This window comes from Typopeltis vanoorti, chromosome 6 (genome assembly GCF_054136105.1).
Source record: "Typopeltis vanoorti isolate ZY-2024b chromosome 6, IOZ_Tvanoo_1.0, whole genome shotgun sequence".
Taxonomy (NCBI): Eukaryota; Metazoa; Arthropoda; class Arachnida; order Uropygi; family Thelyphonidae; genus Typopeltis; species Typopeltis vanoorti.
Genome location: NC_143554.1, coordinates 67209773 through 67223062, shown reverse-complemented (window position 1 = coordinate 67223062; position 13290 = coordinate 67209773). Strand labels below are relative to the sequence as shown.

General features: G+C 34.8%; 1 protein-coding gene across 2 annotated transcripts in view; it reads left to right on the top strand.

Moving 5' to 3' along the window:
* LOC150105508 (PAT complex subunit CCDC47) overlaps window positions 1-13290 on the top strand; it is a 300186-nt gene that overhangs the window by 115880 nt on the left and 171016 nt on the right. For both annotated transcript variants that reach the window (XM_090394850.1, XM_090394851.1), the window contains exon 5: window positions 11737-11918. In XM_090394850.1, the coding sequence (XP_090250976.1) occupies window positions 11737-11918 (182 nt within the window). The remainder of the gene's footprint in view (window positions 1-11736; window positions 11919-13290) is intronic.

The following is a 13290-nucleotide window of genomic DNA, read 5'->3' as shown; positions in this document are numbered from 1 at the left end:
AAAAAATGTTCAGAGCATCTGGGCCATGGGACCAATATGGAAGACACATTGTCAAAAAAGTGTAGTCGAACAGTGGATCTATGTTGGGCAGAGTTTAAAGTTTTCTCTTCAACGGTCTCCACGAAGTAGTCAGCTGGGGGAAGAAAGCAGAGACTCCATGGCTGTCCCTTCTATTTTTATATAGAATTTTTCTTGCTAAACAAAATAGCCTGAGCTCATGGTGAACTTACAGTGTGTTGGAATAATATCAAACACACACACACACACACACACACACACACACACACACACACACACACACACACACACACACACACACACACTGATATTTTCAGAAATGCATCCTGAGTGGTATTCAAGTTGTATGCATATAACTACAATTTTCCTGCCTCTATTTCCATAATCCTCAACTGACTGAAAGATTTTCCTGCTAGAAACTTGGGTTTTCATCCCACAAACCAGACATAAGAACCATGTAATTAACAGACATAATACACTGGCCTCATAGCTTGAGTTGCTTCACCCGTAAATCAAAAATAATTATATAACCTAACTTGACTGAAAGAATTACAAAATAATTGTCTAACTTAAACTATTTTGTGACTTCAAGTCACTTCACCATCTCTTTGTTTATTATTCTACCATATTTGCTAATTTCTTTTGCTATACCGGATGCTTTGCTATAGTCAATTTCCTTTGGAATTGTTCAAAGAGAAGATGATCTTCTCTTTGAACATTAAACGAACATCATCTCAGAAGAAAAAGAACTCTGTGATGAAATTACTCATATATCAGAGACATTAATAAGAAATGCCTATCCAAAGAATTTAATCAATAAGATTCTTCATAGAAACCCCCCCCCCCCAACAACAACAACCTACCATCACTCAATGCAGTTCATCCATAGTTATCCCTTATGCAGATACAGTGTCTAAGAAGATCGCAAAACTTTTTTAAACCTTTCAACATCAGAGTTGCATTCAAACCGATCAAGACTATCCGTCACGTTTTAAGATTGCCAAAAGACATTAATCCTTTTTTCAAACATGCTCGAGTGTACAATATTCCATGTGCTTGTGGTCTAAACTATATAGGACAGATATCGAGAAGCCTCGAAATCCGAAAAAAATAACATATAGGCGATGTTGATAACAACAGAACAGACAACTCAGGTCTTGCCCATCATTTTGCGATTACTAACTGTACCATTGATTGGGATAGCAGCTCCATGCCTTACCTAGAAGAAGATTTCCATTGTGGAGAAAATCTTAACAGAAATCAGGGAATGATAATAGCTGACATATGGAAAACCTTAATAAGATCACTCAGTCTGCCAGAATTTAATTTCGCTCAAAACCACAGAACATGCTCTCATAACAGTAGGAGATGTTGATAACAACAGAACAGACAACTTAGGTCTAGCCCATCATTTTGCGATTACTAACCATACCATTGATTGGGATAGCAGCTCCATGCCTTACCTAGAAGATTTCCATTGTAGAAATTTCAAAGAAGCCGTTGTAGTCCTCTGTTCTGGAGAAAATCTTAACAGTAACCAGGGAATGATAATAACTGACATATGGAAAACCTTAATGAGATCACTCAGTCTGCCAGAATTTAATTTTGCTCAAAACTACAGAACATGCTCTCATAACAGTGACTAACACAACGCACTCCATGCGTGTAATGTTACGCGTTCTGTTTTAATGTTTAATTTATACGATAGTGTTACTCCATTTTCTCTGTACTAGCCACTTTGAGTTTTTTTTTTTGTTCTCTTACCGTTATAAGCCCTGAAGAAGCCGGACAGCCCCGTTGGCGAAACTTGTTGGTATTAGATGTTTATAAATCATGGTCAATTAAAGATCAATATATGTTTCAGTTTAATGTCATCTAAACAATGTGTTCAGTTCATATAATCTAAACAATGAACAATCTGAAGACTCATTGAATGTTCACAGACCACAATAACTATTATCCTGTACCTTGAATACATTCAGTGTTAGAGCACTCACCACCCACCCACCCACTTTTGCAATGAATTCCACTCATTCACCACTTTCTAAACAAAACAAAACCCAAAAAAATTCCATTTCACTTCTTACTCAAATCGTGACCTTAGTATTGTTTTCAGGGATGACCTCTTGTTCTCATATCACCCATTATCTTATGGAATAATTCTCCTGTTTCCCCAGGTTATGAAAAACCTGAGAAAACAGTCAGATTTTCTCAAATGGTCTCCATCTGAACAAGCATTCCTACTTATTGGCCTTGGTTTTTCAGCCAGCATGGTAGTAATAGGGTGAAGTAGTAGTGTTTTCCAGAGTTTTGACATCTTGGCACTATACTGATTCAGAATAAGATGAATTTGTCAATGCTGTAGCTGATTCACAGAATAACTGCTGGCTCGTGATTCTTCTATTCACGTGAACAGGTAGTTTTCAGCTACTTAATCTGTTGAAGAAAATAAATTTCACTTAGTTGTAATGGTTTCCAAACTTTTTTTTTTTTTTTTTTTTCCAGTAGCATACTGCAAGCATTGTGGAGAAGCAAAAGTTAAGTATTCCTCGTTGTTACTGAGGAAGTTGGGAATCTTGAGAGTTATCTCTTGCAGTAGCTGGAATTGAACAATTCGTTCCTGATTATATCAACAGTACTGGCAGTTAATATCTGGAATTCTGAGTGCAGTTTGTTTCTTCTTATACCAGCATTCTGCTTTGTATATTTGAGAACTTAACTGCAGACAATTCAGCTTGAAAATTTAAGAATAAAATGAAAGTTTTGTTTATGAGCTCATCACAGGTTATTCAAGTTGAGAGTTTTGTCTCATTTTTAAAATCTCTGCTTTCCAGGTAATAAAGTTTGATTTTATATAGAATAATCCTTCACATTATCTGCACATGTGTGTGGTTGTGGACAGATTTATTATTAAACAGATCTCTCAATGGAGTCAAAAGGCTCATTGCAGGAGACCCACTCTAATCCTTATTCACACAATACCTATTGTGCCGCTCTGTCAGAGCGCTCACAACTACATTTGGCAAAATGTAGTTGTGAGTGCTTTGATCCATTCTGTTCATTCAACACTCTTAAAGAAAAAAAAAGCTAGTCCACATGCCCTTACTAATTACCCTCTTACACAACTTCCAGTGCAACTCCTTGTTCTCTTCCTACTCATCATCTGTTGAAAAATTTTGTGTCAGTCTTATGAATCCCTTTAGTTATAAGTTTTTATCATGTGTTCCTTCCCTTCTACCTGCTAACTAAACTCTGCAACCCACCTGCCTACAATCTGTCCTCATAAGGAGCATTCCAGAGACCTGTCATCAGCTCGATCTCTCTGCTCTGAATCCTTTATACCACCTCCTGATCCCCAAGAAACCCAGGTAACCAAATGTGCATAGTAGTCAAGATGTGGCCAAATCACAGCCTTATAAAAATAGACAATAACCTCCCTATCTTTACTTGTCAATGTGTTCTTCAACATCCGAATAATCCTTCTAGCTATTTGTGCCCTCTAAACTTCAAATCTGTCCACCATCATTCCCAAATCCACAGCCTTATCAGTTTCCCTCAATCCAGTAGCATCAATATTATACATCTAATCTTTTTAACCTGAAGTGGATTACCTTGCATTTTGCAATATTAAATCGACACAAGTTGTACTTTCCCCCATACTGTCAATCTATTTTAATCATCCTTCCTGCTTTCTTTCTTTCCTTTTTTCCACGTCACCTCATGAACATATTAACACGACATAACCTTTAGCAACTATTATCCTCCCCAGTTTTTCATCATCAGCAAACAACTAAATATCTTTCCCCATTTTAAATCATTACCTATGTTATTAATGTACAATTTAAGGAGTAATGATCCTAATGCAGAGACCTGAAGCACCCTACTAGTCACCCTTGTATTCCTTGATTCCAGTTCACCATATACTATTCTCTAGTGCCTGTCAGCAACCCTCCTGATACTCATTGCTTCAATTTATGTAATAGTTTTCTATGCAGTATTCTGTCAAATGGTTTTGCAAAGTCCATCAGTATCATGGTGTGACCATTTCATTTATCCATTTCCTCTGTCACTTTATTATAAAACATGAATAAATTATTATGGCAGGACCTACCTTTTACAGAGCCTTGTTGTCCATTGTAGAATTTTTAAACTTTACCTTTTAATCAACTTTTAATGACCACTCCTGAAATATTAATTGGCTGATTTTGGAGCCACCTTTATGTAACGGAACTGTTGTGCCCTCTTTCCATTCTCTTGGAACATTGCGAGATTTAGATTAAACAACTCTGTCAAAGGCACTGCTATTTCTCTTATACATTCTCGTAGCATACATGCCATCCTGTCCCACCAGTATTTTTCAGTATGCTAAGCATGTCTAGCTTGTCTACCTTAATCTCACATCAGTCTGTGTCACATCATTAACTCAAAAGTCTCCTGGTGGAGACTTTTGAGTTAATGATGCACCATTACAAGGTGATCACTAAGTAGCTCAATTGTTTCTTCTGCTTCTGTCATTTTCCTACCATTGGCACTGAGTAAAGTAAGCTTACCATAATCGTTGTTTCTCACTTGCTACATAAAAACGTGGATTTACTTTGGTCTACTTAGCTAATTTTCTCTTGTAGTCATTAGTTAAACAGGCCAAAACAAATGCAAAAAGGGTATACTAGTTGTCAGCATGGTCGCATTTCCTAATTGGAAGTAGAGTTGCTGCTGTAGTTACGGATAGATCTTCATGTGCTGCTGCCAGATCCAACTCTCAACCCCTCCCTCTCGTTTCATGCTGTTTCAGGCAATTATCCATTAATAACTATATAAATTCCATTTCCCTCTTGCAGTGTACCCTTTCCTCCTTCCAGCTTATATCTCCATAACAACAGTCAGCAATATATTTTATCCTATCAATGAAAATACTGCATTGAAACAGGATGGCATGTTGGCCTATATACTAGGAGAATGTATAAGAGAAATGACAGTGACCTTGACAAAGTTGTTTCAAATGAACCATCTCCCTCAGATCTTAAAATCCTTCTTAACTTCTATTTTTGTTGGGTGAAGTTCTTTAGTTATCATCAGCAACACCCCACTTCCTGTCCTGTTCTTTCCATCTTCTCTGACAATACAATACCTCTTACATTCTATCCCTGTAACCATATAATTTTTGGCCAAGTTGAGCTGACCAATTCCAAACAAAAATTAAAGTAATGATGCTAATGACACCTGAAAGATATAAGATTTGTATTAGAAGAAGTGTTTTTATACTCACAAACCTGATTTTCTGATATTTTGTTCAGACTTATATAGTTATTTCTCTTTCTTGGTTTTGTTTTTGGCAAGCAAGTTTTTATAATAAGCAGATTAGTCCTCAAAAACAAAGTAAAATCTGCTTTATGTAACATTAATCCATCTTCATATTTTAAAATCATATGAGTTTTATAAAATAGTAACAGGCTAGCAAAACTAACCAACCTATGCCCAAAGCAGTTCTCTTAACTGACAAAAACTAGTCAGAATCTAGGAAGTTTTTTTTCCCCTCCAGATAGAGTGAAGGTTCAAGATAAATTTATTTCTGTTTGTGATAGTAATATGGATGTAATAATATCCATATTATTATTTTAAAATTATGAAATAAATAACTAACTAGATGTATTTATATCAAGAAGTTTTTTAATTTTGCCAGGTAGTTGTCTGAGTGGATAGCATACCTGCTGTCTAGTCAACAGGCTTAGGTTCAAATCTCACTGTGGGCATAGATGTCTGTGAAGGTCTTTAGGTGACAAATTAATACAAGAGGTGGCCTAAGAGATACATAATCTGGCAACCCTGTACTAAAAAAAAAGTACATATGAAACTTCTTTCAAGTGGCTTGAAAGAAGTTTCATATGTGTTTTTTTTAGTACAGGGTTGCTAGATTATGTATCTCTTAGGCCACCTCTTGTATTAATCCAAATGCATTATAAAATTTAAAAGTTTATATTTATAATTTCACTGGTGAGGTTTCAAAAAAAAAAGGGTTCTGTGTTTTTCTGAATGTTTCAGATCAGATGGATGTTATTTGATGCATCAATCCAAAGATTGGTTAATTATAGCAGCACATCATAACATCCTGTCTTGTGACCTCCGTTTTATCTCTTCATAACTCTTAGTGTCTGGTAGCATCATTATGTTATTTATATATGAAATTCTTGGTCTGCCTTCTGACCTCTTTTCTTCTATAGTCCCTCCATTATTTCTGTAATCAGTTCCCCCATGTCTCAGATGGTGTCCAACTAGACTTTTTCTTCTCTTATTGATGTGGTTCATTAGTGACCGCATGAAATTCATGAATTATATTTAGAACTTCTTTATTACTTTTTCTTTCTGTCCAACTAATTTTCATCATCTTTCTCCAGCACCAAAGTTCAAATGCCTCCAACTTTTTCTTGTCTTGTTTTATTAGCTTCCAGGCCTCACAACAATATAATGCAATGCTCCATATATATATATATATATATATATATATATATATATGTTTTCACTAGCTTTTTTTGAGCTGGGTGCTAAGTCCTTTATCGGTAAAAATGTTTCTTCTGTTGTAGAATGCTTTTTTTGGTCAAGATTATTCATGCTTTAATATCTGATTGATTTCTTCCATCTTCTGTGATAAGACTTCCAAGATATTTAAAAGAGGATACCTGTTGTATTAGGTTGTTATTTATTTCATTATTTCAGGGGTTTGCTTTCATTGTATTTTTCTGTTCTTTACTTGTAATTAATAGTTTTGTTTTCTTATACTTAATTTTTAGGCTGTACTGTGTGAAAATTTCTTCCATCTTTGACAGAGTGGATTTCAGTTTGTCTTCGTTATCAGCTATAACTGCTATATCATCTGCAAACCACAGCCAGTTAATATTCATTCCATTTATCTTAATTCCTGTTTCTATTAGTTCTTTCAATTTATTTATTGCATCTTCAATGTAGAGATTAAACAGTATAGGTGAAAGAGAGACCCTTGTCTTACACCTCTACGTATTCTTGCTATTGTGTTTTTTGTTTTATTGCTGGCTGTTTCTATTAGGGCTTCTTGGTAGTAAAGATTAAATATGAGCCTTCTCTCTCTCTCTCTTCAATCTACCTTTATTGTTTTTAGGAGGTGAAAAATTTGGTTCCAGTCAATACTATCGAAGGCTTTCTCCAAGTCAAGAAAGACTATCAGAGTATTTTGATTCTCCTCAGATCTTCTTTTAATAACTGTTCTTAGAGCTAGGATTGCTTCTCTTGTCCCCCCCCCCCTGCTGTTTCCTGAATCCAAACTGGTCATTACCAATATACTCCGCCTTCTTTGTTAGTCTTTTTTGTATAATTTTTAGTAGTATTTTTGAGGCATGTGATATTAAGCTTATTGTTCGATGATTTTCACATCTGTGTTACAGCAATCCCTCGATTAATGTGTTCTTTAAAACAGGTGCATTAATCAAAAACGCACTAATCAAATATAATAACCTATGGGAAAATGTATAATTCGTTCCTCAGATTTCTTTTTTGACCCTTAATTTTTTTTTATAAAAGAATTAGGGTATGTCCCAGGTCTAGTTAAAGGAAAACCATGAAGCTGAAAGACAATAAATAATTCAATATAAATTTATTATTCCGTTTCTTTTTTTCATACAACTGATGGTATGGCCCTATTGTCTCTTCTGTAAATTTTACTGGTTCTCTCTTCACCAGGGTCAGTCTCTAAGCATTGCTGATTTTTAAGCATCGCTGCTTAAAAATTTCAATTGTACGAAAACTAGTTTCAAATTGTTTCTGTCAAACACCTCTTTGGGCTTGTCAGTGATTAAAATTTCTTCATATTTTTCAGGATCTTCCCGCTGTGCATCTAAATTTAGCAGGTCGGAATCACTCAACTTCTCAGAATGAGATTTAATTAACTTAGATTCATTTGAAAAGCCTCTAAAATCATTTGCACAATATGGAAGAATGTGCTTCCAAACGGCTCGCAGATTGCTAGCAGTAATTTCATTCGACTTTGTGACTTTATAACCAGGCTGAGATTTCTCTGATTTGACTAGAAAAGTCTTGGAAGGCATTCGTTTCTAAAAAAAAAGGCCTGTTTCATCAACATTAAATATTTGTTGATCATAATAGTCCCTTTACTCAATTTTCTTCAAAATCTCTGGATATCTCCTTATCTGCACTTGCAGCTTCGCCTGTGATTAGAACATTATGTAGGCTATTTCTCTTTTTGAAACGGTCAAATCACCCAGCACTAACGTGGGCTTCTGCTTCTTTTCCATCATTGATGCCCTTTCTTTCCAAGTTACAAAGCGACAATGCTTTTGATTTAATTAGGCCAGTGTATAGTAGGATCCGTTTTTGGTTACAATCTTCGATCCATGTAAAAAGAAGTCTATCTAATTCAATCATTATAATACTTTGATTTTCAGTGCATGCATGATGAACTTCAAGCAGCCTTACCTTTCTCTTTGTATTCAGCAGTGGATTCACCATTTTTGTGTTCTTGTCCTCTCTTTGCTCTGGACTCGCCTTGTTAATTTTTCTTTATTATTTCAAGTTTTTCTTCCAATCAGATTACTTTTTGAATCATTTTCACACTTCTGTTTTTTGCTCATTAATTCTTTTACTAATGATTAAAGGTTAGGAAAATAATTTAAAATAAAAAAGTATGGAAAAGCATGAGATATGATCAGCAAAATGCTATGCAAAGTGTAAAGCAGACGACATAAATTTCTGTGGTAAATTTGGAACATAGCGTACATGGAAATAGTGTAGTATGCCATTAAAAATTAACCCTGTAAAATGTTTCAAATCAGTAACTAAATTATTTCATCCTGGTGAGTGATTTTTTAAAATAGTTAACCATAAAAAATGTATAGATCAAAAATTTTTAAAATCTGCAATGTTTATTTTTAAGATGTATATAGGCACACTAATCGAATTTTAGAGGCGCACTAATCGAATTTGGGTATCGAAAAAAAATGACGCACTAATCGGGGGCACATTAATTGAGGGATTGTTGTATTTACTTTAGGAATGGGTATAATAGAGTATTGTGTAAAATCTTTGAGGATGATCCCCATTTCATATATATCCTTTATGATCTTGAAAAGGTATGACTTAGTTATGCTTCCTGAATATTTTATTAATTCTGAGGGTATGTTATCAGTGCCTGGTGCCTTGTTGGCCGACAATTCATTTAGTGCCCATTCAAATTCATCTTTCAATATAGTTGGACCAACTTCTTCCACGTCAAGTCTTGTTTCATTTTCCATAGCCTTGATGTCTAGATCTTTTCCACTATATAGATCTTCTAAGTACTCCTTCCATCTTTCTGAAATTTCTTCATTATCTATTAGTATGTTCCCCTGTTTATTTTTGATAATTGCAGTTCTTTCCTTTTATAATGTTATAATCTTTATCAATTCTCCCTGTCTTTGTTAGATCTTCTATTTCTTTACATTTCTCTGTATGCAATTGTTCTTTTGCTTCTTTACACTTTCTATTTATCATATTTTTTATATGTTTATATTTGTCTTTGCTTTCTTCATTTAGAGAGGTTTTGTATTTTCTTCTTTCATCTGTTAGATCTAGAATGCATGGGTGATCCATGCATTCTAGATCTAATAGCTTTATTTGCTTGTTCCTTAATCCTATGCCGTCATTGGCAGCCTTGATGATTGTATCCTTCAAGTTAGTCCATTTTTCCTCTTTTTTTTTTTTTCCCCCTCTCTCCAGTTTTAATGCCTCATCAGTTTGCTGTTTATAATTTCTATGGTTTTCTTCTGTTTTCAGGTTATTTATGTTTCATTTGGGCCTTTTCCTTGGTTGTGACAGCTTTTTAAACTTCAGATTGCATTTCAATAAAACCAAATTGTGATCACTATCAACAACAGCTCCTGGGTAACTTTTGCATGATTTCACTTGATTTTTAAATCTATTGTCATAATATAATCTATTTGGTACCTTCCTATATCCCCTAGCATTTTCCAAGTATACCTGCTTCTTTTTGGTACCTCATACCAGGTATTAGTAATGATCAGATTGAATTGGTGGCAGAACTCTAAAAGTCTCTCTCCTCTTTCAGTTATCCAAGCCCATACTTTCCCACCTCTGCACCATATTTGTCTTCACCATTGATTGCATTCCAATCAACCATGACAATAAGATTATCTTTTTTTTTGGTGAGTTTGATTAGATTCTCAGTATCTACATATACTCTCTCAACTTCATCATCACTGTGGTCACTAGTAGGTATGTAAGCTTGTATTATTATAATATTTGTTGGTTTTGCTTCTAGTTTTACCATTATCAATCTGCTACTACATTTTACTGAGTTGATTACTCTTCTTCCCCATTCCTTATTGAGAACCACCACGACTCCATTTTTTGCCGTCTCATCACCTGAATAAATGATTCTGTAATCACCATTCCAAAGTCTCCAGTTCCATTCCATCTCATTTCACTAATTCCCAATATGGCTATTTTTAATCTATCCATTTCTATCTTCAAATTTTCCCATTTGTAGGAGGGTTATCACATTCCACATCCCAATGAGTGTACAAGGATTTCGCTGGTTTACAACCTGTGAAGCCTTGCTTCTTCCCCTGCCATACACAAGTATTGAACCATTGTGTGCTTTACTAACTCTTAGAGTGTCGATCCATACTATCTTACTAGTAAAAAATAGAACAAGGTGTTATCCCGTTGCCTTCCTTGTTCAGCAATAGCCTTCTAAAGAGGCCCAGTGTGCTAGCCATTTCTCATTCATGATTGCCTGCCTACCAATGTATCCTTTACACCATTGTCACTTATGGTGATCTTCCGCTGATCAGGATGAAAGTTGTTGCTTCCCCAACTTCCAGTGGGCTATAACTTATTGAATGGCGGTTACATCTCGCCATGTTGCATCCCCATGTGGAAATGTGTGGCTTTTTATAGAGATAGCCATGCCACTGTCTATCTCGCCACTTCCTGTTGGTAGATGCCGTCCCATTGTCCATGACTGCTTATTCACAGGTTTCCCTGTTTTATATGCAGCTAATCTCTGTATCTAGAGGCCATTCCCCTATCTGCAACCTGGGGATATGCTTGGCAGCATGGGACCCATGCCCCAAGACATTCAGAATATGTAAGAAAATACATAGCCTTCTTGAAAAATGCTATATGCTTAGACATAATTTGTGCCTTTACACTGTTAAATTGTTACCTCTCCTCCCACCTCCTCTCCCACACATGCACCTAAATGTGACTTGTAAATGTGACCAAAAGAAGAGCAAGCATTTGAATTGTAGCTCTGATGTGTAATAACTAGCTGATACTTCTGAATTTTGGTAATTGATAAAATTAATAGCTGCCTGTTTAAAATACAGACAGAAACCTCTTATTTAAACATCTGGAGTCACTGTTTTAATAAGACGAAACTATGAAATGACTTCTATCTTCTTATTCTGTGTACCTGCATTTCACACTGTTTACGGCTATCCTCAGTTCTAATTCTGTTATATGATATCATTGTGTCTGGGGTAAAAAAATAAAGAAGACTGTATAAACAAGGTTTTCATGTGTGATCTTTAGTTAGAAGTATGAACTGTAGTACAGTATGGATTATTTAATGTGTATAAGATTTTATAACAATTCAAAATAAATTATTAAAACAAACAGAAATTTCTTGGTGATTTAATATAAAATTTCATTTATATTACTTTTTAACTATAGGTGATGATGGTAAAAAAGAAATAGAAAACCCTGGGCTTCAGAAGGAATCCGAAAATGTTTATACTTTATGGTGTAGTGGGCGAGTTTGTGTGGAAGGCATGCTTGTAGAACTAAAATTTTTGAAGCGGCAAGACTTAGTCAGTGTGATATCTAATATGCTTAGACCAGCATCAGACCAAATTGTAAGTTTTTCACATACATAATTTCTTAATTATCTGAGTAAAGTGTTATGAGATGATAAAACTGATCAAAATGGAAATATTTTTTTCAAAGACAGTATAACTTTCAGAATTAGGAAATATTAATTTTATCAATATTAATAATTTCATTCGGGCTGCTCAACATACAGGGATTCTATTTTTGTACTCATCATTAACATTACATCATTAACAACAGTTATTTAATAGCATAAATTCAAAATGTATTCCAAATGCTTTTTGGTTGACTAAATTTGATGTAGACTCTAATTATTATTAAAGTTAGGCATGCATCGAAATCTAACATTTTGATCTTCTAAGGAACTTCTGCTTGAATCAATCCAGTTGTTATTGAATAATTAAGCAGTTAGACTAACTTAAAGTAGTCATATAGCTACTCAAAGTGGTTTGTGGACAGTAGCGAACAAACAAATTAATCTGAACACCTACATTTTAAAGAAAAATTTTAATTTCGCAAGAAAATAAGTACAAAAATTAATCCACTTTACCTAATAATTTATATTTGCTTCTCTGTTCCCAATAAGTTCATTAATTTGCTTAGGCATGGACTCTATCAACACAGAATATCATAATTTAATTGTCCAAATCCCTTTTTTCACTATGACCGACAAATTTTCTATTGGGCTAATGTCAAGAGAGTTACCTGGCCACAGAAGAAATTGGATGTTGTGATTTTTATGTAAAACGTGTGTAAAAGAACTCCAGCACATTTTTTTTAGAGAGGTGTTTAGGAGTTTGTTTAAAGTTGGCAGGAGTCTTCTCAGCTGCTGATTTGCAAAGATATCAAAACATATTTCTTGGACAAAGAAATGACTCTCATTTTGAGAATATGACCTTCCACTTCTCAACAATCCAATCTTTGTATACTTTTGCCCACTGGAGCTTCTTTCTTCATAGCCCCTTCATCAGTAGTTGTTTATTTTATTGTCTGTGGGCAGTCCTCCCTGCTTCCAACAATCTCTGACAGACTGTTTGTCAGAAACATTAATCCCACTAGCTGCTAAGTCTCTATTTATGTGTACAGCAGACAATCTTGGATTCATTTTGTTTTTCCTAACTAGCAAACAATCTTGACTAAATGTAGTTTTCCTTTTCTGTCAGCAGAAAAGGTACCTGTCTCCCTGAGCCTTTTTAATATCGCATTTCAGTACCCAAAACAACACCACACTCATTGGCAATCTGTCTTTGAGTCATGGATGTGCTGAGAAAGAGTACAAATTTTTAAATGCTTTCTTATAGATGTATCCATTTTATAGCTACACAAAATGAATTGAACACTATGAATGTTGTTTACATTATTAAAAATGCACAACATGCAGCACTCGAACAAAATAGT